The sequence below is a fragment of the Prionailurus viverrinus genome, chromosome E3 (genome assembly GCF_022837055.1).
Source record: "Prionailurus viverrinus isolate Anna chromosome E3, UM_Priviv_1.0, whole genome shotgun sequence".
Taxonomy (NCBI): Eukaryota; Metazoa; Chordata; class Mammalia; order Carnivora; family Felidae; genus Prionailurus; species Prionailurus viverrinus.
In genome coordinates, this window is record NC_062576.1 from 15,576,071 (window position 1) to 15,602,991 (window position 26,921).

General features: G+C 41.1%; 1 protein-coding gene across 2 annotated transcripts in view; it reads right to left on the reverse strand.

The window, feature by feature from the left end:
* The window catches only part of LOC125154480 (S-adenosyl-L-methionine-dependent tRNA 4-demethylwyosine synthase TYW1), a 212,922-nt gene that overhangs the window by 78,974 nt on the left and 107,027 nt on the right, over positions 1-26,921 (reverse strand). For both annotated transcript variants that reach the window (XM_047838838.1, XM_047838839.1), the window contains exons 12-13: positions 23,607-23,784; positions 4,510-4,645 (exon numbers count right to left, since the gene is read on the reverse strand). In XM_047838838.1, coding sequence (XP_047694794.1) covers positions 4,510-4,645; positions 23,607-23,784 — 314 coding nt within the window. The remainder of the gene's footprint in view (positions 1-4,509; positions 4,646-23,606; positions 23,785-26,921) is intronic.

The window sequence follows — 26,921 nt, forward strand, 5'->3', positions numbered from 1 at the left end:
TTAACTCATTTCTGACACTGCAGCACACTTCAGACAATGTCAAGTCTAGGTTATCACGTGTGCTTCTGACCTTCCTCCCTCAGGTTCGATTAATTGGCTAGAGCAGATTAGAGACCTCGGGAAAACACTTACTTACATCTACCAGTTTATGAAAGGATACAGATGAACAACCAGATGAGGAGGTACACAGGGTGAGGTCTGGGAGGCTCCCGAGCCCAGGAGCTTCTGTCCCCATGGAGTTGGGGTGTGTTACCCTCTGGTGTGACTGTGTTCACCAACCTTGAAGCTTCCCAAACTCCCTACTGGGATTTATGGAGGCTTCCTCACGTAGGTATGATCAATTATTTACTCCATTTCTAGGCCCTCTCCCCTCTCTAGAGAAATGGAGAAGCACAGTGGGGTGGGGGGTGGGGAACCCACAGAAAATTCCAGCCTTCTGATTAGCTTCATCTTTTTGGTGACGAGACTCAATCTACGAGCCACTTAGGAGTCTCCCCAGAGTCACCTCATTAGAACAAGAGATGATCTTTGTGGTCTTCTCACTTAGGAATTTACAAGGGTTTTAGGAGCCCTATGTTAAGTATGGGGTCAAAGGTGAAACATTAAAACAAGATGGCCTTACCACTTAGAACACTACAAGGGTTCTAGAAGCTCCGTGCCAGAAACCGGGTGCAGAAACCAATATATGTATTTTCTGTGATCTCACGCTGAGGTGAAAAACTAAGCTGTCTTTAACACGAAGGTCATACAGAAAAATTAATAGCATGAAAAAATGCTATGACCTCATGTTAACAACAAAAAGCAACATATAGAATTGAGTTACCTATGTAAAAACGCAGCCCCCCCCCCCCCCCCGGCACCAAAGGATTAAATAGAAGTACTTTAAATGTTAGCAGTCAGTGTCTCAAGGTCCTGGATTTATAAGTAACCTCTTTCCTTGCTTCTTTATACTTCTCTTTACGTCCCCTGAGTTTCCGTAATGAACACATAATGTTTTTATAATCAGAGATAAGGAAGTCAAATATTAAATGTTTGTTTTTTAAGCTGCAAATTGTGGGCCACATGGATACACTGGTTTACCTCTTATTAGATACAAATCTACCTCATTAATGTACAATAAGCCCTTCTTAACAATGAAACTATATTAACTCTAATAACATCAGGGCAGAGCATGCTCACATTTGCGGAAAAGAGTGCTACTGTTCACTCTTGAGATCTAAGAATGTGTAATGCAGACAACTATTTTTGTCTTTCTTTTCAAATATAACGTTTCAAGGATATCAATACCACTGCTTATCCTGCTGGATCTTCAGCCTGGCATAACAATGTGCAGCAGAAACACATCTGGTCACACAGCTGATAAAAGTCTCCTGCCAAAGGCAGTCAGTGTTGTCATTTACAAGATGGATTTTTCTTTTAAAAAAAAAAAAAAAAAAAAAAACAACTGTGTGACAAGTAGCTGTCGTGGACGGAAATTGAAGCTAACACATTTTTTGCTGTGTTACCTTGATGGAATTGCTTTTTAGCCCCATATACCCAAGTACCAATATATCTCTCTCCTCATATTTGAAGCAGAACAATGACAAAGGATAAAGATCCAGAAATGAAAATACTATACTAGCCATGAGTAAAAAAACAAAAAAACAAAAAACAAAAAAACCCCAAATACCCTACCTCTTTCTGCTTTGGGTTACACTAGCTCATAAACAGGCTGAAAATCTTGGGACAAATCAAATTTTTCTGTTTAGAAAGTTCAAGAAATTCTTTCAATTCTAATGCCTTTCCTTGCTAAGCCTAAAACAAATAACAAAAAGTACTAACGTACTAAAAGCCTAAACAGGCAATAAAGATAATAATATAAATGCATAGATGTTCTAATTAAAGTATCTAAAGTCACTTTCATTTAAAATGTTTTATTTAAAAACTCAAATGATGCCAGATTACAGTAATAACATGTTGGAGCCCAGCTAATAAGTATAGCTACAACATAAGTGTTATTTTTGAGTATTAAACAGCAGTAAAGCAGAACTTTGATAGTACCTACTGTACCAGTAATATTAGATATTCAGAAGGAAGTAACATAGCTAGATCTAGTTAATTTAAGAGCAGTTCCCTGTCACAGATCTTTCTTAAATGGCAACATGAACAATACAATAAGAAACATGCACTCTAATTGCTACAGAATGCTTAGAAAGCACTTGCCGTAATCTGCCAGGATAGTCTAACAGCCCAAGGAAAATCTTCCAATCAGAGTTACATGGACACAATTTATGACGTTACATGTAAGAAGCTCACAGGTTAGAAAATACTGCACAACTTTGAATTATTTCATTACTCTCAATGAGTCAACCCAGAGTACTTACAACTGAATAGGATATCTAAGGGCTTATAACTCCAAGCAAGAATACATTTTGTGGAAAATTTTGGCCAAAAGAAAAAAGAAGCTATTAAGCCATTCTACTAATGCCTGCTTCTCATCGTCCACATCTGACTCAGAATACAGCCTAGGTAACAATCTCAGATGGGTCCGATAATGCCAGCTCCTGCTGTCTGGCTTCTATCTAAGTGCATTCTGACTTGTACGCCATGTATCTCCTGTCTCGGCAATGAGTGAAGGGGATAGAGCTGAGGGTGAAGTCCAGAGACGAAGAGACTTTAGGAGCCCAAGAAGCACCTGGCTTGCCAGCTTTCTAAATAATCCAAGACCGGTCAGATGAGAAACCAAATGCCTATTTTGCATTACCTAAATACTGTCAGTGCTAATTGCCCAAAAAGGCACTGATTTAACTTCTCAGGCATAAAATGGGGGAAGGGGGAGTTTTAATCATCTGAACGGCCCAGAAAATGTATGTATACATCTTACCACAACAGAGCTCTGTTGAGTTTCCACCCATTTATTCTTTCAAGAAACACTTTTCAAGTACCATAAGATGTGCTGTGCAGACTTCGTGTGGAATTAAGACATGAGTAAGGAATTCAGTTGAGAAGAGAGACGATGAGATAAAACAGCAGAAATAATGTGTGTTTATAGATATAAAACTTAAGGGAGACAGGGGCAGCTGTTTGCAACTGGAAAAGGCTTCAAAATTGAGGTAATAATGAAGTTGAGCATGGAAGGTCACACATAAGTCAAAGAAATGGAAAGAAAGGACAATGTCGGCTCTGGGGAGGTAACCAAAGACTTGGAAAATGTAGTGGACGCATCTGCAGAGACACCAACATAAGCAGGGAAGGAAGGCCTTCCTGGGGCCAGACAGGGTGGGCCAGGAACGGCAAAGTGAGTAAGGGCTGGGCAAAGGAGAGAGAGGGAGGTTTTCTGGGACAGTGAGTCCCAGATGGGGCCGGCACATCAAAAGCCACTTGCGATGTTTAAAATGCAGATTCTCGGGGCGCCTGGGTGGCGCAGTCGGTTGAGCGTCCGACTTCAGCCAGGTCACGATCTCGCGGTCCGTGAGTTCGAGCCCCGCGTCAGGCTCTGGGCTGATGGCTCGGAGCCTGGAGCCTGTTTCCGATTCTGTGTCTCCCTCTCTCTCTGCCCCTCCCCCGTTCATGCTCTGTCTCTCTCTGTCCCAAAAATAAATAAACGTTGATAAAATGCAGATTCTCAAATGCCACTAGGAATAGGAAATTGTAATTTTTGAAGCTTCTGTGGTGACTCTCATTATCTGCCATGTTTGAGTAAAGTGTGAAGGACTGCAAGGCAAAAGCAAAGAGAACAGGACAAGGGAACGGCTATGAGAGAAGAGAGGCAGAATTAACAGAAAATACCAACTGTTACAATATGGGGTTAACGGAAAAGAAGAACCAGAAGGTTACTTTAGGTCGAAAAGAATAGGAAAGTAGGGGTGCCTGGGTGGCTCAGTCAGTTAAGCGTCAGACTCTTGATTTTGGCTTAGGTCATGATCTCACGGATCACATCATACAATCGAGCCCCGCGTTGGGAGCCTGCTTGGGATTCTCTCTCTCCCCCTTTTTCTTCTACCCTTCCCCTGCCTGTTCTCTCTCCTTCCCCCTCTCTCTCTGCCCTCAACCCGCTCACATGTGCTCACTCTCTCAAAATAAATAAAAGACTAGGAAAGTAAATATGACCTAAGAGAAGACATAAAAGAGGGCAAATGCTGGAAGAAAAAGGCATTAAATTTGGAAATTCTGAGGCTGAGTCCCTTATAGGTAGGAAATTTGGTCTTAGAAATTCAAGAAAATTAATCTCGTATTTAAACATATACTATTTGCTGCTATCTCTTCTAGGGTAGCTATGAACTGCTACTTTACTATGTTTTATTAATTAACTTTGGGAGCATGTATCTCTCTCCCTAAATACATGAAGGACAAATTATACATAAAAGGCAGAGTGCTACAAACTTAAGAGGAACTCAATAAATATTTATTGAATAATCAAAGTGGGTGGAAGTCTAAAACAAGGTTGAAGGTTTTTTTTTAAAAACCACCTCTCTCCACTTCTTCTTTTTTCCCCCCCCCTCTCTCTTTTAAAGATGTCATAATTCTTACCTTTGCTGCCAAGGCTTTTAAGCTGTTGAGGAATCTCTGCCAGAAATCCTTGAAGAGTGGGCGGTCAATTTTCTTCAGGCTATCTTTGGTGCTAGCATCCACACTGACATACAGCTGTGTGACTGGTTTGAGGTTCCTTCATAATTTGAAAAACAAAGCAAAAAACAATAGGGAAAAAATTATGCCCATGTCAGGCTTGTCATGCTGTAAAATTTACAATCGATAATAGATGGGGTAATTCAACATGTCACAGGGTCTAGCAATGATTTGAATGATGTGGTACAATAGGCTGTCAGTTGATTATTTCTAAAATGGACTGGACACTATCCTTAATAACCTGAAAACATTCAATTACTTAAAACTTGTCCCTCTTCAAACAGTATATAGTGGAAAATAAACAAAATGAGCTCTAGCTTCAGGTCAGGTACCATCAGCCCAGGGTAATTAGAAAGGGCTCTCAGACTTAAGTTTCCCCGTGAACTCTGCCGTTCAAGAATTATACAGCTGAAATGTCACCACCACATGGGGTCCCTGCTGACAGGCCACCTCCCATCGTCACTTCCCTGATGGAAGTTTCCTAAGGAACAAGAAACAACCCCAAAAAGCTCAAGCCTTCCTAGAAAGGCACAAAGCCACACCAGTAGCTCACCTATGCCTCCAAGAGCCAGAGTGAGTTTAAAGTCCAGCCTTGCATGGGCAAAGCTCCCTAGCCAGGGAGCCTTAAGCAATGCAGAGCTACAACAACAACCAAGCCCTTACAAAGGAGCACAACCCCCAAGAAAACCATACGTTGCAGATTCTTTTTCTTCGCCTTCTTGATCATTTTCCATGAATACCACTCATTCTCCACTTCTCTCAAATTCACGGACTCATTTCATTAAGTCATTCTGATCTACTATCCTATTTGCCAGTTATGCATCGAGCCCAGATTGTGCTCTTTCCAAAACCTCTCTCCTCTCCCTTCAAGTGGGTCTCATAATTCATTCCCTTCAATAAACTTGCAACAAGAAAGAAACTTCCCTTTAATAATCCTTTGACCAAATTTTCCCACTATTAACTTTCTATAACTATTCCAGGATTTGTATTTACCCCTGTAATGTTATTTACACGTTTTTGTTTCAAAGTCTATGCACTTTCAAAAACTGAAATATAATTCACATGCCATGAAATTCACCATCAAAGGGGTTTATATGCTTTTTGTATCTATCAGTATCGGTCTTATCTGTCGTTGAGTGTAAGACCTTCAAGGGCAGGAACCATAGCTTTCTTTGTACCCAGCCTTACAGGCAGATACTAAAAGCTACTTTTTACTTGATATTGTTGACTTCAGCTAACAAAGCTTCTGAGGGCATGCAGGCCACACAAACGCTTACCACGATCTGGCTTAGTGACATATGGAAAAATCACAGGGGTCTGAACCCGAAGTTATTAAAAGTAGAGAAGGTCTGACCAAAGTTAAGAAAGAAGTGATTACATATTGGCAGACTCATTGCTTTAATCCCTCTCCAATGCTGGCTACAAAGGGAATCCTTAAAAGTTCAATACTGTGTCACTACTGAGCAAAGGACATCAATTACTGAAAATGAAAAACAGGAGCATACTTCTGTGTCATCATTCCTTTTCCTGGGAGCCTCTTTAATAACAGACAGGGCATGCTACCTTAAATGGACTCATGTTTTACAAAAAATAAAAATAAAAGAGGTTGTCTTAATGGATACTGTTGGCTATCATTATCTGATACTTACAGGACTTTGTCATAAAGCTGCCTAATGCAAAAATGGGAACTGACCTGACCTTTTCACTATGCCTCCAAAACTACTTAAGATTATGAACAGTAAATTCCAAAGGCCCTAGTTATTTTACAAACCTCCATCAGTTGCAAAATGGGAAGCCCTGAACACTGACAGTACCAATAAGAAATTTTAGTCAATACTAAATATCTGAGATGCTATAATCAAGGAAGTTTATTGCTTGCTCTTACCAAGGAGCAGGCGAAGAATGGAAAAGAGGAAAAATCCCTAGGAATTACAGAACTTATTCCTAAGGGACTCAAAATATTAAAAGTACTTGGAGAAATTTTCTGAGCCTCAGGGATCTTATATGTGCCTGGTACTGGCCTCTATTCCCCAGGGCAAGCAATGTGGTTCTCAGCATGGTCATCTACCTATCTCCATTCTATACAATGATAGCTATCATTTTAGTTCCCCCAAAAGCAAGAGAATGTTATAACTTTAAAATCATGATAATAATTTGTGTTTGAGAATCTAACATTGCTGCTGAAAACAATTAAAAAGGACCATATAATAAAAGGGAAATACAACTGAAAGCCTAAACCCCACTGAAAATGCCCAATGCACCTTCATACGATTATTGTGGTGATCCTTCATCCTGCTCATTTTTAAAAAAAATTTTTAATGTTTATTTATTTATGAGAGGCTGAGAGAAACAGAGTGTGAGTGGGAAAGGGGCAGAGAGAGAGGGAGGCACAGAATCTGAAGCAGGCTCCAGACTCCTAGGTGCAAGGTGTCAGCACACAGCCTGACGCGGGGCTCGAGTTCACTAACCATGAGACCATGACCCGGGCCGAATTCAGATGCTTCATTGATTGAGCTACCCAGGCGCCCCTCATCCTGCTCATTTTATATCTCTAAGTTAAGAATGATCAAATAGGGGCGCCTGGGTGGCGCAGTCGGTTAAGCGTCCGACTTCAGCCAGGTCACGATCTCGCGGTCCGTGAGTTCGAGCCCCGCATCGGGCTCTGGGCTGATGGCTCGGAGCCTGGATCCTGTTTCCGATTCTGTGTCTCCCTCTCTCTCTGCCCCTCCCCCGTTCATGCTCTGTCTCTCTCTGTCCCAAAATAAATAAAAAACGTTGAAAAAAAATTAAAAAAAAAAAAAAAGAATGATCAAATATATCGGGGTGCCTGGGTAGCTCAGTCGGTTAAGTGTCCAGCTCTTGATCTCAGCTCAGGTCATGGTTTCATGGTTTGTGAGATCAAGCCCTGCATCAGGCTCGAAGCTGACAGAACAGAGCCTGCTTGGGATTCTCTCTCTCTCCCTCTCTCTTTGCCGCTCCCCCACTCGTGCAAGCACGCACTCTCTCTCTCAAAATAACTAAATAAATAAACATGTTTAAAAATGATCATATATAGAAATGCACTGACAACTGAACGTAAAAATGCTTCATTTTTTCCTTTCTGTATGGAAAGGCCTCAGGCCTTCTAATCTGTACAGAAAGGAAAAAAGGAAGAGAGATTTATGTTTGCAAGAAATCAAGTGGCTTAGAGAAGAAGTTTGATGCTCCTATTGGACAAAAATAAACAAACAAACAAACAAACAAATAAATAACCAACCAAAACAGCCCAAAGATCCAATACTATTAAAACCAGAATCTCTAAGATAATCTGGGGCTGTTAGGCCTGGTCAAATAATTTAGGAGTTAAAGAGCAGGAGGATAAAGAGGAAGGAGAAAAGTACCATCTACTGAGTATTCATCATGTGCTGGGTGCACTGTGCTAAGTGCCTTACCCTTCTCATCCAGTTCATTGAACACTCATGGTAAACTAACAAGGTCGTTGCCAGTTTTGCCCATTTTAAAGATGATGAAACTGTGACTCGAAGGGTTAAGTAGCTAAGTAGCTTGTTCAAGAATCCACAAGTGTCGGGGCGCCTGGGTGGCGCAGTCGGTTAAGCGTCCGACTTCAGCCAGGTCACGATCTCCCGGTCCGTGAGTTCGAGCCCCGCGTCAGGCTCTGGGCTGATGGCTCAGAGCCTGGAGCCTGTTTCCGATTCTGTGTCTCCCTCTCTCTCTGCCCCTCCCCCGTTCATGCTCTGTCTCTCTCTGTCCCAAAAATAAATAAACGTTGAAAAAAAAAAATTAAAAAAAAAAAAAAAAAAAAAGAATCCACAAGTGTCAACGATGAGATTCGAGCCTAGAGATTCGGAGCGTGTTCACCTAGCCCTGCACCACAATGTCTCCATCAGAACGGCCTTTCACAGGCAGCGCTGGCCAGGCCTCTTGTCACAGAAAGCCAAGAGCAGTATTTCAAGTCTCACAGCAGAATGTCTCCAACTGTGGTCAGGACAACATGCATCAGAAGGACCTGCAAACTCAGGTTCTTGGGCCTCTCCTGAAACGGAATCACTCTCCAGGAATGGAGCCTTAGGAAGCGTATTGCTATATTCGTCTAAGAACTTCTTAAAGGTGATCAAAGAAATTGAAGACCCAAATAAATGGGAATAATAAGTAATATTAATTAATTATACAATTAATAATGGTTATATATAAATATGTAATTAACAATTAATTAAAAATAGAACTGTATGTGTGGCAATCCCACTTCTGGGTATTTATCCAAAGGAAATGAAATCAGTATCTTGCAAAGATACCTGCACCCCCATGTTTACTGCAGCATTACTCAGAATAGCCAAGACATGGAAACAACATTTCTATCAACAGATGAATGGATAAAGAAAATGTGGACACATGGATAAAGAAAAAATATAGACAGACACAGGCCCTATTATTCAGGCCATGAGAAAAAAGGAAATGCTGTCATTTACAACACGGATGAACCTGGGGGACATTATGCTAAGTGAGATAGCCAAACACAGAAAGGCAAATACTGTGTGAGCTCACTTATGTGTGGAATCTAAAAAAGACCGTTTCCATTAGTTGTTTTCTTCTCTGTGTATGGGCCATACTCTCATTTGTCTGTTTCGTGATTTTTTTAAATAAACATTTAACATTTTAAATAATATTATGTGGCAAGTCTGTGCATCGGATACCTCCCAAACCAAGCCCTGTCGCTCTGTTTGTTTATTGCTGCTTTTGTTGTTACTGAACTATTTTGGTAAATTCTGTATTCTTTCTTGTGTTTAGCCTGTTGGGTTAGCTTAGTGGGCTGCTAATGACTGGCCAGAGATAACTTAAATGCCTTCAACTGGTAAGGCTCCCAGACTTTGCTACGGGTTGTGCGTGCGCGCGCGCGCGTGTGTGTGTGTGTGTGTGTGTGTGTGTGTGTGTGTGTGTTGGGGCATGCCTTCAATGCCCAGGCAGGCAGTTGACAGCTCTGCCTTAGTCTTCACTGTCTGCTTGTTCAAGACGTCAACACTGGGGAAGAGGTGAGAACACAGAGCCTTGTCAAATCTTCCCTGGCAAGCCCACAGCCCTGCCCACGTGTGTGCGCTTCCAGCTTCCCAGGAACATACGGGGCTTTTCAAAGTTCCCTATGAACATCTCACCGCCCAGCTTTCCCCTTTAAGTTCTTTGGTCAGCTTCTCGTTTGCCCCGACCATTACTGCTGCTTCAGGCAGCTGTGAAGTTAAACAGCTGCCGATGACTATTGATGAGAAACACCCCAGAGAAAGGCTTTTTCACTAGACAAAATATGAGTCACTTCAAATAAAGACAACCCCTGTGCATGAGGGGTTCCAGGGAACTGCCACACAACCCACATGATGACAATTCTCTGGAAATGGGACTTTGAAGGAGTTCCAACTCTGTTTTGCCTCCTCCCCTGGCTGCCAGGCTGCTGGTTTTTATAGGACTATAAGCTATTAGCTTTTATGGCTACTGCAGAGCTGGGAAGTTAGAATGGAATAGAACATATTAAGACATCAGGAAACTCAGGACATAAAATAGGACATATCGACGTATCACAAAGCTTACTGTTCTTATTGAGATTCAGCCATTTTTCTAGAATAAATGCTCCTCAGATTGTTGTGGACCTTTGGTTAAGACTCTTGACAATTTTTGCCAGTGTTCTCACTGTTTTTACAGAGAAGCAGGTTTTGAAGGTCTGTACTGTTATTCCTGCTGACATTCATCACGTACATTTTGTTTTTATTTCTACCATTATTCATCACAACATTTTCTATGTCCACTGTGATTTCTTCTTTAACCCATACGTGAATGAGAAGTGCACTGCTTGCATTACAAACATACTGGAATACTCTAGTAATCTTTCTGTATTGATTTATAGTTTAATTCCAGTATGTTCAGATACCATGCTCTGTGGGATTTCAATACTTTGTTGAAACTTGCTATAATGCCCAGCATATGGCCATTTGGTAATTGTTCTGCAAAGCAAGTTGCAGAGCTTGCTCTTGAAAAGAAATTGTATTCCAAAGTTTTCTTGTGCCAATGCTCTCTTTCTGTAATACTGGCTAAATGTGTTGATTTAGTCGTTTGAACCTTCACTGCTGCTATTGATTTTAATTCGCTTGTTTTATCAGTTTGTGAGAAATGTGTTAAAAACCTACCATTTTTCCTTATAGTTCTTTCAATTTTGAGATTACGTTATTGAGTGTTTGCAAGTTTTAAGTTGTTAAACTGTTTTATATTCCTGGTGGGTTTAATATTTTATTAAGAAATGTCCATCTTATCTCAAGTAACGGTTCTTGTCTTAAAGTATACTTTGACCAATTATTATTTAGCCTACCTTTCCAAAAGTGAAACTTCTAAGTGCTTCCATGCATTATCTCATATACTCACAATGCCACATTAATACCAAATCAGCTCACAGGTTAGGAAACTAGGCCCCCGAGCAGTCATCCTCCCAGTGTCACTAAGACAGCAAGAGCTCCAGTTAAGATTCAAAGCTTCTTTTAGACCAGAGCCCAGCTCTTACCACCTCACTGTACTTCTTCTCTCTCTTTCTCTCTTTTTTTTTTAGCTTATCTAGACATGCATATTTCTGAAAAGTGTTCTATCAATGCACAGACACAAGAGAAGACTGTATTTTAAATTTAACATGTTTGCTACAAACAAAATGGGCTGGGAGGAGGGAAAAAAGCTTCTACTGAAAGGATCAGGTGGTATTTATAATTCTTATTTCATCGTAAGTGGTTTCCTGTAACCACTTAGAGCTAACAAATACAAGAAAACTTTATTAAAACTCATACATTTCTTTAAATATTCAATAAGCATCTAATATATGAAGAGCAATACAATAAAGGTTCTCTAACATATGTATGGTGAATGTCTTAGCAAAAACTAAGGAAAACAGGGACGCCTGGGTGGCTCAGTTAGTTGAGTGTCTGACTTGATTTTGGCTCAGGTCATGATCCCGGGATCATGTGATCAAGCCCTGCAGTGATCCTGCAACCACATGGTTAGCATGGAGCCTGCTTAAGATTCTCTCTCTCCTTTTGCCCTTCCGCGGCTTGCTGCCTCTCTCTCTCAAAAACAAACAAACAAAAAAAACAAACCAAAGGAAAAAAACACAGCAAACAAAGTAACGGAAATACCACTGGAAGAAGCAACACAGAATGAAGTTCACACCTGGTTTTAGAAGGTGCTCAAAGGTAAATGGACATTAGCACAAATTTGGTGGTGGTGAGGAGGTCTGAGAAGCAAAGTGTTAACTGTGCCAGAGTTAAATATGGAACATAGTTCTATAGTCTTATGATCAGCAGCTAACACACAGAAAACTTTGCATCAACAATATTTTACCAAAAAAGAAAAAAATAATAAGATTTTAAATGTAAATTTAAAAACAACATAAAACAAACAGATAAGAAAATAATGATAAAATAAAAGTAAAGCGGGGGGACTCAAGACGAAGCTAAGAATGTGCCGGTCTACAAAGAGCTACACAAAGTCTACAAAGGGCCTCTCACCCCAACACATTTATAAAGACAGGGACACAGTCATAAGTTTCAAATGAACACAAAAGAAGAACAAACCAGTTAGTTTCTGCGAGTCCTCAGAGAGAAGAGACTGTTTGGTGTTTAGAACATCACTCTCAACAACTTCATCACCTTACAGCACGATGACCTTCAGAGGTCTGCCTTTAACAAGGTGTCTTTCTGTAGGTCATTGGCATCACAGCGCAGAGCAATTTATAAGAAGGAATGACATGGTGTGCTGTGGTAGACGAATGGTGTGACGGACCTTTCTGATTGCAGGGTTGAATGCAAGCACAGACTGTACAGAATTAGAATAAGGGTCCTAAATTCCCGTGTCTGTAGGGGAGGAGGATAGTGTGAATCAAGCAAGCCACTTTTAAAGGAAAAAGTTCTTTGGACACCAAAACACAGACTGCATGTGAAACACAGAGTCTACCCTTTGTTGTTCCACATTTGCTAGAAATGGTGACAAATTTCTCTGCTATAAGAGAATGCATGGTGCGACCCCTCTGACAAGTGGCAGGTGATACTTAGCCTCGTGGTGGAGGAGATGACAAAATGGACAACAGTCACGCAGGCTGAAAACCACAGGCTTCATCATAGAGATAAACATTACACGGTGCGATGCTGTATAATAAGATATATATATATTTGATCTTTGTCCCTGGGTCCTGGCATGAAGCTCCTAGAACCCTGGAATTTCCTGAGTTACAGAGGTGAGGGAAGCATCTTTCATTATCCGTAATAGACCTCTACAACCACAAAGAATTACTTTACTAATGAGGTGACTCCTGATGGGTCCCTAGACAGCTTCAGGATAGGGACTGGTTGCCAGAAGAACCAACCACATGATTAAAGGTTGGAACTTGCAGCCCCACCCCACCCCCAGCCTCTAGGGAGGGGAGACAGGCCAGAGGTTGAGCTAATCACCAACTGGCCATGATTGAATCAATCATGCCTATGTGATGGAACCTCCGTAAAACCCCCAAAATGATGGGGTTCAGAAAGCTTCCAGGTTGGTGAACACACGGAGGTCCTGGGAGGGTAGTGTTCCGGGAGATGGTGTGGAAGTGTAGCGACCCTTCCCCCAGGCCTTGTCCCATGCACCTCTTCCATTTGGCTATTCCTGAGTCATATCCTTTATAATAAGCCAATAATCATAAGTAAACGGTTTTCCCTGATTTCTGTGAGTCGTTCTAGCAAATTACTGAACCGGAAGAGTGAGTCACGGGAAGCCCCAATCTATAGCTGGCTGGTCAGAAGTACGGGTACAATCTGGGACTGCGGCTGGTGTCTGAAGTGGGGCAGTCTTGTGAGACTGAGTCTTGAACCTGTGTGGTCTGCATTAACTCCAGATGGTGTCATAACTGAATTGTAGGACACCCAGTTGGGTGTCCGCAGAGAACTGGAGAGTTGCTTGATGTGGAAAAAATCCACACAGCTGGTGTCAGAAGTGCAGCAAGTAATAAAACCAGGTAAGAGTGAAGTGTTATAGTGTGGTAAAAACGGCACTTTCTACTCGGCCTTTGACAATTTTTGCCACACTGTCTTTCCCAAAAGTCAGAAATTCAGATTTTATACAAAATCTCTGGATGTTAAATGTTGGCTCAGAAAACAAACAAACAAAAAAGCTTTTGAACATGGTGCAGGACAAATAAAACCTACTTCTGGTAAACTGCCAACCTGAAACCTCTGGTCTTAATGACACTCCAACCATCCCACATAACTATATATTCTTTTTCAACTGAGTGCCTAAGAAATACTGGGTCCCGGTGGCTCAACTTTATCCTCCTTGACAACTACAGCCCGTTGTGCCATGGAGCGGACTGCAGACACGGACATATTTCTCCTCTCCCTACATCCACGTCCCCTTGCCCTGCAGCTGTGAGTGCCCTCTCGCTGCCTCTAAGCTCAGCTGTGACTTGCTCTGGCCAACGGAAGTGAACAAGTGTGACACAAGCAGGAGCTGAAAAGATGCTTGTGCACTGAAGCCTACCCTCTCCTGCTGCTCTTTGAGGCCCTGCCACCACGTGATGAAGTTGAGACTAACTTACTGGAAAATAAGCTACATGAGTAGAAGCCCCAGTTGTCCCAGCCATGGCCATCATGAACCGGCCAGCCCAGCAGATCTGCCAACTGACACGTGAACAGCACTGAGGCCAGCAAAGCCAGATGAGATCAAAAGCCCTCCCAGCTGACCCAGAATTATGAGCTAAATAAATTGACTGTCAGTTTGAGGGACTCAGTTTTAAGATGAGTGATTGTAAGAAAAGATAACTGATAAGAGACTATGATATATCGGTTATATGCCTATTAAAAATACCACTATATGGGGCGCCTGGGTGGCGCAGTCGGTTAAGCGTCCGACTTCAGCCAGGTCACGATCTCGCGGTCCGGGAGTTCGAGCCCCGCGTCGGGCTCTGGGCTGATGGCTCAGAGCCTGGATCCTGTTTCCGATTCTGTGTCTCCCTCTCTCTCTGCCCCTCCCCCGTTCATGCTCTGTCTCTCTCTGTCCCAAAAATAAATAAATGTTGAAAAAAAAATTAAAAAAAAAAAAAAATACCACTATATGGGGCGCCTGGGTGGCTTGGTCGGTTAAGCATCCGACTTCGGCTCAGGTCATGATCTCACGGCCCGTGAGTTCGAGCCCCGCGTCGGGCTCTGTGCTGACCGCTCAGAGCCTGCAGCCTGTTTCAGATTCTGTGTCTCCCTCTCTCTCTGCCCCTCCCCTGTTCATGCTCTGTCTCTCTCTGTCTCAAAAATAAATAAACGTTGGGGCGCCTGGGTGGCGCAGTCGGTTAAGCGTCCGACTTCAGCCAGGTCACGATCTCGCGGTTCGTGAGTTCGAGCCCCGCGTCAGGCTCTGGGCTGATGGCTCAGAGCCTGGAGCCTGTTTCTGATTCTGTGTCTCCCTCTCTCTCTGCCCCTCCCCTGTTCATGCTCTGCCTCTCTCTGTCCCAAAAATAAATAAACGTTGGAAAAAAAAAAATTTAAAAAAAAAAAAAAAAATAAATAAATAAACGTTGAAAAAAAAATTTTTTTAATACCACTATAAAACCACTTGTTTTGGTGAAATGAAGAGGGCTTTTCCTCAAGAGAAAGCGTTTTTATGGTCCAATCACTACCGATCCTATTATTAATACTATGTGTCTTACATATTTTCGTCACTTTTATTAGCCCCTGTGTTGACAAAATCATAAAGGTGCACAGAGCCTAATAGCTTTCTCATTTGCCTAAGGTGTTCGCTTCTATCCTCCATAATCCTTGAGGACTGCTCACTGTAAAAACTCCCCTCAGTGGAAGAACTGTCAGCAAAGAGCCACATACTTTGGAGTTGGAGGGGAAACTGAAATTCTCTTAAGGAGAAGTTGAGTATCCTGGAAAGGCAAGTAGCCTGAAAGTAACACTTGCACGTGGGTCAAGGAAAGGCCAACTGACAAAGCCAAGAATCTCCTTAGAAGGTCTCAGAGTATGGGTGATACTACAGTAATCTAAAAAAAATATTGTTTTAATTAAAAAAAAAAACAACTTAATAAACCCCCCAGTCACTCAGACAGCTTCATCACTTCCTAGTGCATGCTCAATGCTAAAATGGTCGCAAGATGTCCACTTGAAAGCTCAACTAAAGGAGCTGAACTTTTTTTTTTTGTAATGTTTCTTTATTTTTGGAGGGGAGAGTGAGAGAAACAGAGAGTGAGTGGGGAGGGGCAGAAAGAGGGAAACACGGAATCCAAAGAGGGCTCCAGGCCCTGAGCCATCACAGAGCCCGATACCAGGCTTGAACTCACAAACCGTCAGATTATGACCTCAGCCAAAGTCAGACACTTAACCGACTGAGCCACTCAGGTACCCCTGAAGGAGCTGAACTTCTATACAGAATTAGCACTATAAACATTAGGGAGGACTTCCAAAATTCAAGACCTCTATGCTCTGTTCATAAATCTACTGCCTTGTTTTTCTGAAAGACACTAAGACACCAGAGAAACTGGTATTTGGATTCCTCCAAATATCATCTGTACTTGGAGAAGCATTTCTCTTTCCATTTTCTCTTGGGCCACAGGGGTAAAAGTGAGAGAGCACTTGGCTCAATTCAAAGAGGCCTCAAGTCAGGAAAGTGTTAGTTTAAAAGCAGGAGCATCTCAGGACTATTGTTTCACTACTCTACAGTCCAGAGTATTTGAAACTTGTCGTTTTATAACACATTGTACTATTTGGTACGTCAAATCTCAGTGTTCTTCTTTTAAATTGTTTCTGAACTATTCACATCTTTCTTTGGAGAAATGAGGGGTGGGAAAGCCACCTTATATTTGGGACCCCTAACATATTACTCCCACACCAGTAGCATTGCTCTGTTTTAGAGAAAGTACACCTAAACATTAAGCTCATTAATCCGTCTCTATTAGGCTATCAATTATCAGAAATTCTTCTCGATTCACGCATTAATAATCAGTGTATCTCAGCTTTGGGTTTTTTCCTCTGTCTAGGTAGATATTTCAATAAATAACCAAATATGCCAACTCGTTGAAGTCCAAACCTAAAATGGCTGCTTCCCATACAGTTCTCTCCTTTGCCCAGGTAAGGACATAACTCAAGAAAGGACACACTCTCTTGAACCATGGCACCCTTAATATAGGAGCTTAAAGAATGCTTTAGAAATCCAACACAGGAACTTCCCTTTTCCAAGAACTCTTTCTTTCTTGAGTATTCTGCATGGGGTGTACCCGTCCAGTTATTAAACTCTTCTGTTCAGGGGCACCTGGGTGGCTCAGTCGGTTAAGCGTCCGACTTCGGCTCAGGTCATGCTCTCACAGTTCGTGAGTTCAAGCCCTGCATCAGGCTCTGTGCTGGCAGCTCAGAGCCTGGAGCCTGCTTTGGATTCTGTGTCTCCCTCTCTCTGCCCTTTCCCTGCTCACACTCTTGTCTCTCAAAAATAAATAAACTTTAAAAAAACAAAAACAAAAACTCTTATGTTCAACATCAGAGAAATTTGCTAATTTCCCATTTCCCCACCCCTGCCACTTCACCTCTTCCTCTCTGCCTCCCTCCCAATTTACCAGTGCCCATTCTAGAGGACTGGGTAATCAATGCCTTTGTACCCATTTGTTCACTGATGGCAGTCAAGACCGTACCAGCGTCGTGTCGTATCATGATCCTCCTGCTGACAAGAGGAGGCTCACCAGCCAGAGTGGGGAAGAGAGACCCAGTAACACTTCCTGAACGTTCACTATGTGTCAGGCATTTTGCTGGACGCTTTTGAGTACACAGCTTATTTACTTCTCTGTAATTCTCCTCGGTCCATATTGGCATTCACAAAGAATACTGTGCATGAAAAAACAATGAATTATCTTCCTTGGTTATTATTTTACAGGGAATCACCTACATCCTACTTCTGGCAGATTTAATTCTTTTTACACATGTATAACATGCCTTAAATTAGGGACAGACTCCCTCTTTGTATATGCTATGTGTGTGTGTATATTGTTAACACGTCTCTATCCCAACTTCTCCCTCATGAGCCCTCTGAAAACCCAAGGGTTTTAAACCTAACAAAAGTTGTTTAAAAAAGAATGGCGGGGCGCCTGGGTGGCGCAGTCGGTTAAGCGTCCGACTTCAGCCAGGTCACAATCTCGCGGTCCGTGAGTTCGAGCCCCGCGTCAGGCTCTGGGCAGATGGCTCGGAGCCTGGAGCCTGTTTCCGATTCTGTGTCTCCCTCTTTCTCAGCCCCTCCCCGGTTCATGCTCTGTCTCTCTCTGTCCCAAAAATAAATAAACGTTGAAAAAAAAAAATTAAAAAAAAAAAAGAATGGTAACCCCATGCAAAATTGATACACTGACATTTTAAAAATATTTCCCTTTTAACTCTACCTTTTTATACAACTTCAAAAAGTAACATTTTAGCTATTATTGTAACAACTTTGTTGCTTTTCATATTACTGCCCGGTGCCAATAATTTTAACCAACTCTGATTTCCTATGATGTTAAATTTTAAACTTTGTGCATGCCTGCGTGTATGATCATTCTTTTTACAAACAATAGTGTCTTTTTTATTTACTAAATTGGACATGTGATCCTGTGTAAGTTTAAGGTATACAGCATGTTACATTTATATATTGTAATAAGATTGCCAATATACTATTTATTATATTACATAATTACAGTAATTATTATGTATATTCATTATACTATATGCATTAGGTCTCTATGGCTTATTTACTACTTGTTACAAGTCTGTACCCTTAAACACCACAATCTTACACCCCACCTTGTTCCCTAGTCACCACCATTTTACTTTATTGTTTTTTTAACAGATTTAACTTTTTTAGATTCCACATATAAGTACTCGTCTTTGTCTGACTTGCATAGCATAATGTGTTTGAAATCCATCCAACTTGTTGCAAATGGCAACATATCCTGCTTTCTCATGGATGAGTAGATTTCATTGTGTATTGTACCACAGTTTTTTTCATCCATTCATCTGTTTATGGGCATTTGGGTTGTCTCCATATCTTGGCTATTGTGAATAATGCTACAATAAACATGGGAGTACATAGCTCATCAAAATCCTGTTTTCCTTTTCTTTGGGTATATATCCAGAAGTGGAATTGCTGGATCATATGGCAGACCTATTTTAATTTTTTGACAAACCTCCGTATTCTTTTCTTGGTGGTTGGACAAATTCACTTTCCCACCAATAATGTATAAATTCCCTTTTTACCACATCCTCACCAGCATCTGTTGTCCCTCGTTTTCTTCATGGTAGCCATTTTAACAAATATGAGGTGGGATCTCATTGTGGTTTTGATTTGCATCTCCTTGATTAGTGATGTTGAGCATCTTTTCATGCACCTGTTGGCCATTTTGATGTCCTCTTTGCAAAACTGCCTATTTAGTTCTTCTGCCCATTTTCTAATCAGATTGTTTTTGTTACTAAGTTGACTATTTATCTTGGAATGTTCTGTGTATGTCTGTTAAGTCCATTTCCTCTAAAGTGTGGTTCAATTCCAAGTTTCCTTCTTGACTTCCTTTCTCAATGATCTATCCATTGATGACAGTGGGGTATTTAGGTCCCATACTATTACTGAAGTATCTATTTATGCCTCAAGATCTCTTAGTATTTGCTTAATCTATTTCAGTGCTTGGATATTAGGACTGTATATATTTGCAAGTGTTCTATCTTCTTGATGTAATAATGATTTATTTATCGTTATATAATGACCTTCCTGTCTCTTATTACCTTTTTTGGCTTGAAGTCTATTTTGTCGGATATCAGTACTGCTCCACCTCCTTGGGTTTCCATCTTGGAATATCATCTTTCACCCTTTCACTTTGAGTCTGTGTGAGTCTTTAGAGATGAAATAAATCTCCTGTAGGCAGCACATAGTTAAGTCTTGTGGTCTTTTAAATCCATTCAGCCCCTCTGAGCCTTGTGATTGGTGGTTTCAGTCCGTTTACATTTTGGGTGACTTATTGACATGTAAGGATTTACTAGTGGCGTCTTATCTCTCGCCTTCCATTGTTTCTTTTTCCTTCTGTTCCTACCTTTGTAAGTTGGTGGTCTTCCATGATGATTTGCTCTGTCTTCCTTTTCTTTATGTTTCATGTCTATGCTCTACATTTTTGCTTAGTGGTTACCATGAGGGTTACAAAACACATCTCATAGATAAAATACTCATTTTCTACTGATAGCAATTAATCTTGATTTGCCTATAAAGATTCCATCCTTTTACTTCCTTTTTTTTTTTTTTTTTTTTTTTTAAGTAGGCTCCATGGCCAGCACAGGGCACAATATGGGGCTTGAACTCACAACCCTGAGATCAAGACCTGAGCTGAGATCAAGAGTCGGACCTGAGCCAACCAGGTGCCCCATATTACTCAGTATTTTTGATGTCACAAATCATCTTTTCATGCTGTGATTTTGTTACCAAGTTGTAGTAGCTATAATTATTTTTAATGTTTTTCCTTTAACCTTTATACTATAATTAAGAGTATAATATGCTATTCTAAAAGTCAGTTATAGTTTTCTAATTCTGATTGTCTATTTACCACCTTAATCAGGGTTTTGTGTGTACTTTCATCTTCTCATTTCATCTTGGAGAGCTCCCTGCAACTTATCTTGTAAGGTCTAGTGGTGGTGAACTCCCCTCAGTTTTGGTTTGTCTGGGAAAGCTTTTATCTTTCCTTCATGTTTGAAGGATACCTTGCCAGGTATTCTTGGCTGGCAGTTTTTATCTTTCAATATTCTGAAAAGTTATTCCTCTCTCTGAAGCTATAGAGTTTCTGCTGAGAAATCTGCTGATAGTCTAATGCAGGTTCCTTTTTAAGTTACTGTCTTTTTTCCCCCCAGCTACCTTTAACATCTTTATCATTGACTTTTGACAGTTTCAATACAATACGTCTTGAAGAAGGTCTTTTCATACTGAGACAAGTGTTACATTAGCTTCATGGACTTATATGTCCAGTTCCTTCCTCAGGTTTGGGAAGTTCTCAGCATTAATTTCTTTAAATACACTCTCTGCTCCCTTCTCCCCCTCTTCTCCCTCTGGTATACCAATTCATCTAATGGAGTCTGATAGGTCTCACAGAGTTTCTTAAAAAAATTTTTAATTGCTTATTTATTTTTTTGAGAGAGAAAGAGTGCCAGCACGGGAGGGGGAGAGAGAGACTGAGCCACCCATGCACCCTCACAGAGTTTCTCTTTCCTAAATCTTAAAATCTTACTTCTCACCATGGGGGAAGGGAAGGAGAAAAAACAGTTTCAAACACAGAGGGAGGCAAACCACAAGAGACTCTTAAATACAGAGAACAAACTGAGGGTTGATGGGGGGATGAGGGAGAGGGAAAAATGGGTGATAGGCATTGAGGAGGGCACTCGCTGGGATGAGCACTGGGTGTTGTATGTAAGCAATCAATCATGGGAATCTACTCTCAAAGCCAAGAGCACAGTGAATACACTGTATGTTCGTTAACTTGATAACAAATTATATAAAAAGAAAAAAAGATTAATGTCAATGTTATCATTTTGATAAGAAAATAAATGACTGTAAATATTTTAAAAAATCATTTCTAGATTCCTTTCTTCCAGCTCACTGATTCTCTCTTCCATTTTATCTGCTCTGTTGCTGGTGCTTTCTAAATGCATTCTTCATGCCATTCATTGAGTTCTTCGGCTCTAGAGTTTGTTTGGTTCTTCCTTAGGATTTCAATATCATTGGTAAAGTACTCGTTTGTTTGTTTTTTTTTTTTTTAAGTAGGCTTCACATCCAGTGCAGAGCCCAAAGCAGGGTGTGAACTCACAACTCTGAGATCAAATCTAAGATCAAGAGTTGTATGCTTAACCAACTGAGCCACCCAGGTATCCCAGTAAAGTACTCCTTCTATTCATGCCTTTCTAAGTTTTCTTGTAGCTTGTTGAATTTTGTCATAATAGCTAGTGTAAATTATGTCATCAGTTAGATTGGAATAGTCTGTGTTTTGGGGTCCAGTTGCTGGAAAACTGTCGTTTTCCTTTTGTGATATCATATTACCATGATTTTTCATAGTGATTCATGATAAGTGCCTCTGCCACTGAATCTGAAGTAGGAAACACCTTTCTTACTTAGGTCAAGCCTTTACTTTGAGTCTCACAATTTAGACAGGTTGGTAATTGGGAGTCTTCCTTTTCTTTTCCAGAAGGTGGTGCTAAAGCACAAGTTTTTGGTTCCTCCTGCAAGAGAGGACTCCCCCACTAAGGTGGGGAGAGCAGTGGATTTAAAGAGGGTGGGGTGGGGCGGGGGCAGCAAAAAGGAAGGAGGTGTGTGCTTAGCACCTGGGGCTATGGGTGTGCCCGTGACCAGGTAAAAGGATCCTAAAGTGGGGGGTTCCCAGAGCTCCAGGGCAGTCCTTTAGCCTAAATCCCCTGGGGCAGACAGCAGGAAACTCTCCAGTTCTGTGTCTGCCTTCTTCCTTTCCCCGTCCTTTCTCCCAGTCACCAAGGTCTCTCAGAGACAGCAGTGGTTCCCCAGCTGTGTAGCAAATGCTTTCAGCCTCCACATCCTCTGCCAGTAGGGTGGTCCCCACCCCTATCAGACCTGTCCCTGCAGCCTCTGCTGCCACTCCCCTCACTCCACAGCCTCCTCCAACACCCAATCTACCCACTTTTGGGTACACACGTGAATGAATCTCTTGGGTGTCCTCGTGTGCTGCACAGAGGTGTGTTTTTGTTTGGTTAAGGATATCTCATTACTTGTAAATGGAAGGCAAGGGAAAAAAGGAAGAAGGCAGGCAGCCATGACTCTGATGTCACTCCAATAGTATCTTTTTATATTTGACAATTATTTTCTTTTTTTTCATGTGGTACTTTAGAGGTCAGCATTTACAAAACAACTTTGAATTTTCAAAGTTCATTGTCTTCTATTCCTATGTGGGAATTTCACCAATATTTCACCGGCCATCTACTGAGAACTTACAGGCATTATACTGGTGACATGAAGATAAATAAGCAGGGGGCACCAGTCTCAAGCAACTCAGTCTAATGGGGGAAACACAGGTAAATACATAAAATGTAATGTTTTCCATACTATAATATATACATAGTTCAAGCAGAATACAAAAACAGGTCATTTCCAGGCCCCAGAAGATGGTCATCTCCATCTGGAAAGCGCTCCCTCTAAGTCATCCAAACCAACTCATCATCTTACCTACAAAACCTGTTCCTTCCTTATGTGATCGTCTGCTGCTCTGGGGCCCCCTAATCCTAGCAATCAGCATAGCTGGAACCTTCCCAGTCGTTAATTGGTCCTCTTCTACGCTGGGCTCTCAGAGCCATGCAGTTTGCCAAGTTGATCTATTATGTCTCAATAATATCTTTTTTAGGACTCCTCATTCTCACTGTCCTACTTTCATCTTTATGACTCTTACCTAAAAGAACACTCTATCTAGTTGCCTGCTTTTTGGCTCTCCCATTCTATACCATGCTGGCAGACTGCTCTGCAGGAAGCAAGATCTTTCCAAAGAACAGCACTTAAAATCCTCTACAATCTACCCCCAACCTTTTCAACTTGGTTTCCAGCTGCCAGTCTCCTTCACACACTCTGTGGTCCAGAACTATATTTACATAATGGTGTCACAAATACCCTAACTTCCTATTTTTCTCGGGAGATTCTTATTAAAAATTACAGCTTCCTACCTTCAAGATCCCAATTAAATGATAGCTTCCCTGAGAAGTTTTACTGTTTCTCCCATCTGGAAAAAAAAAAAATTGCACTCTCTTTTGAACTTCCCCAGCAATTGATTTGTGCCTCGACTCTTTTTACTAATGTTATCTTCCCTAATAGAATGAATTTTTAAGAGTAGGACCATCTCTGTTCCCAAAATGCCAACATTTGTATGTAGCTAGTAATCGATAAGTCCCTTTTGAATACATTACTGCCTATTTCATTTCACAGTCAAACACAGATCCAAGAATATCTTAATAAGCTGGATGTCTCACCTGAGTTCCACAGGGAATTGTGCATTTGTGACCAGGAAACTGGAGATTTTACACTCATGGAGTAATTTCAAAAACCTATTGATTTCTGGGTACATGATGGGTTCTCCCACAAGGGACAAGGCACAGTGCTTTACCATCATCCCTTCTTCAAAACGATCTTCTCTGACACCTGGGACTCCTGGAGAACACAGTGAAAAGGAACAAGCTCAGTAAGGCAGAGAGACAGGCTATCACTTTTGTTTTTCTTAATTACAGATTTTTAATTTTTCTAAATGGCTCTTTGGTTAGAGACGGAAAATTCATTTGTGATACCATTCAAATAATACAAAACAAGGGCTGGGAGGGAGAAACACTAGAATTAGTAAATCAGAGAAAGCAGCAATCCCATCCTCAGTCTTAATACTAATTAAACTACATCAATACAAGCAGGCGAAATGAACTTTGATAGCTAATTATCTGAAATGCAGAACGTATTACTTTCCATAATTTGCTTAGCTCTGTATTCTTTCATGTTGGTTTAAGGAAATGAGCTCAAATGTTTATCAACAGATAAGTGGATCAACAAAATTTAGTATAAACATGAAATGGAAAGTTATTCAGCCTTGCAAAGAATTGCAATGCTGACAGGTGACAACATGGATGAATCTATGCTAAGTGAAATAAGCCCAACACATAGGGGCAAATATTGTATGTTTCCACTTATCTGAAGCACCCAGAATAAGCTAACTCAGAGAGACGGAAAGTAGAAGGTTATCAGAGGCTGGGAAGAGGGAGAAACGAGGAGTTATTTTTTCTTGGGTACAGAACTTCTGTTAGGGATGATGACAAAGCTCTGAAAATGGATACTGCTGACGGCTGCCCAATATTGACAATGTACCTAATGACACTGAGTCATACACTTTAAAAATGGCTGCAATGAGGGGCACCTGGGTGGCCCAGTCGGGTAAGCGTCCGACTTCGGCTCAGGTCACCATCTCACGGCTAAGGTCACGATCTCACGGCTCCATGTGTTCGAGCCCTGCATCAGGCTCTGTGCTGACAGCTCAGAACCTGGAGCCTACTTCGGATTCTGTCTCCGCCTCTTTCTGCCCCTCCCCCATTCACGTTCTGTCTGTCTCTCTCTCAAATATAAATAAATATTTAAAAAATTATTTTAAAAAATGGCAGCAATGGTAAATTTTGTGTTATGTATATTTTACCACAAAAATATGGGGGGTGAAGGGAATGAACTCAGTATAAGGAAAAGCCTCTTCTAGACCAGTCATTTCCCCCTTCGTTCCTCAAGTATTCTGCATTGTGCAACTAAATGGAGTTGGTCCAAAAGTATATAGGAGAGAAAAACAAACCTGAAGCTCTTACCTTTGGCTACATGTTAGAATCACCGGGAATGTCAAAAACTAGGTCCACCACCAAAGATTCTACTTAATTGGGATGGGTATAAGCCAGGATAACAGGAGATTTAAACTTCCTCAAGTGATCCTCATGTGCAGCCAAGGTCGAACACCACTGCATAAACCAGAGCTCCCCAAATGTGTTTGCACATTGGAATCACCTGGGAAACCTTAACACTTCCAAACCCCAGGCCCCAGCACAGACCAACTAAATCACAGTCCCTGGGGGAGAAGCACGGGCATCAGCAGCTTCTGAGGCTCCCCGGGTGATTCCAATGTACAAACAAAAGTTTGGGGACAGTTTTCAACCCTCACTGGACATTGGAACTACCCAGAGTACTTTTAAAAATCTCGATGTCCAGGTAGTATCCCAAACCAATTAAGTCGAAACCTCTGGGGATGGGACTCCAGCATTTTTTAAACACTCTCCATTTGATTCCAGTGTACAGCATGGGTTGAGAAAAACTGTTCTTACTTCTAATGCAGAAGGCACTCCTGACAGTCCCTCAATCTAAGAATCTGGAAGACTTGGAAAGAATATAGAAAGGGAAATGAGGGGTGCCTGGTTGGCTCAGTCGGTTAAGCATTGAACTCTTGATATTGGCTCAGCAGGATCTCAGGATTCATGAGTTCGAGCCCCACACTGTCAGTGCAGAGCCTGCTTGGGACACACACACACACACACACACACACACACACACACACTCTCTCTCTATGTGGAAATAAGCAACTGCAACTAAATACCTGAGAGATCAAACTAACGCAATACAGGCTAAAATCAGAACAATATAAATGTGGCAGGTGAGATCTTCTTTGATCACTCTCTAACTGCAATTCTGAGAATGTACTTCACATTTCACATCAGTATTTTTAAATGAATAGTTTTTTACGTGACTGAAATCGAAGATCTTATTAACTCAAGTGAATCAAGGTTTTAAATAAAACCTCATTCTTGACTCAACTCCACGTTGCCAAAACAACTCCGCATTAAGCATACAACTTCCTTTTCATAAAAAATATCATTAATTTTAATCCCCTCATGAGCAGAAGAGTAGAAGGGCAGATTTAACCTGAACTGCAAAACTAACCTGAAACTCAGAATAACTGAGCACTGGCTAGGCCCTAACTGGATGTCACGTGAAGCAGGCCTAAATTCTGGTTCTACCAGTAAGCTGCTTTGTGTCCTTGGTCAAGCCACTCAACCTCTTTATTCCCATTCCCTGATCTACACGTGGGGATTTCTCACACACACACACACACACACACACACACACACACACACACAGAGCTTTTGTAAGAATTCACTGAAATACCTAGTGCAGTACCAGGCCCAGCACAGAAGCATTCAAAAAATGTTAGCTGCAAATATTTTTATTACAATAATAATTATTTATTTTTTGAATTGCAACAGAAATTCAATCTTTCAGTTATCTTAATTAAAATGGTAATTCCACTCAATCAACATATATTTATTGATCGCCTACTATGTGCCAAATAGTGTTCGAGGCAAGTTTTCTATAGTAAATTGTTTTATAAATAATTTCTCTATTTAGAAAAAACCCTCTGCCTTTGTGAAGCTTATATTCTTGGGAGAGACACAGAATAAACATTAAACATAATAAATCTGTGAATTCTATACCACTGTGGTCCAAGAAAAGGTTCTGAGATGATGGAAACGTTCTGTCTATTCAATCCAATACAGCAGCCACCAGCCACATGTCTGTTGAGCATTTAAAATGTGGTGTGGCGTCACTGATGATGAACCAAAATTTTTATTTTATTTAATTTTCACTAATTAAAATGTAAAGGGCTACATGTGGCTAAGGGCTACCACACAGGACATGCGTATATTTAGTATATTAGAAGGTGATCAGCATATGGAACAGAAAATGTACAGCCGGGTAAAGAAAACTGGGGATCCAAA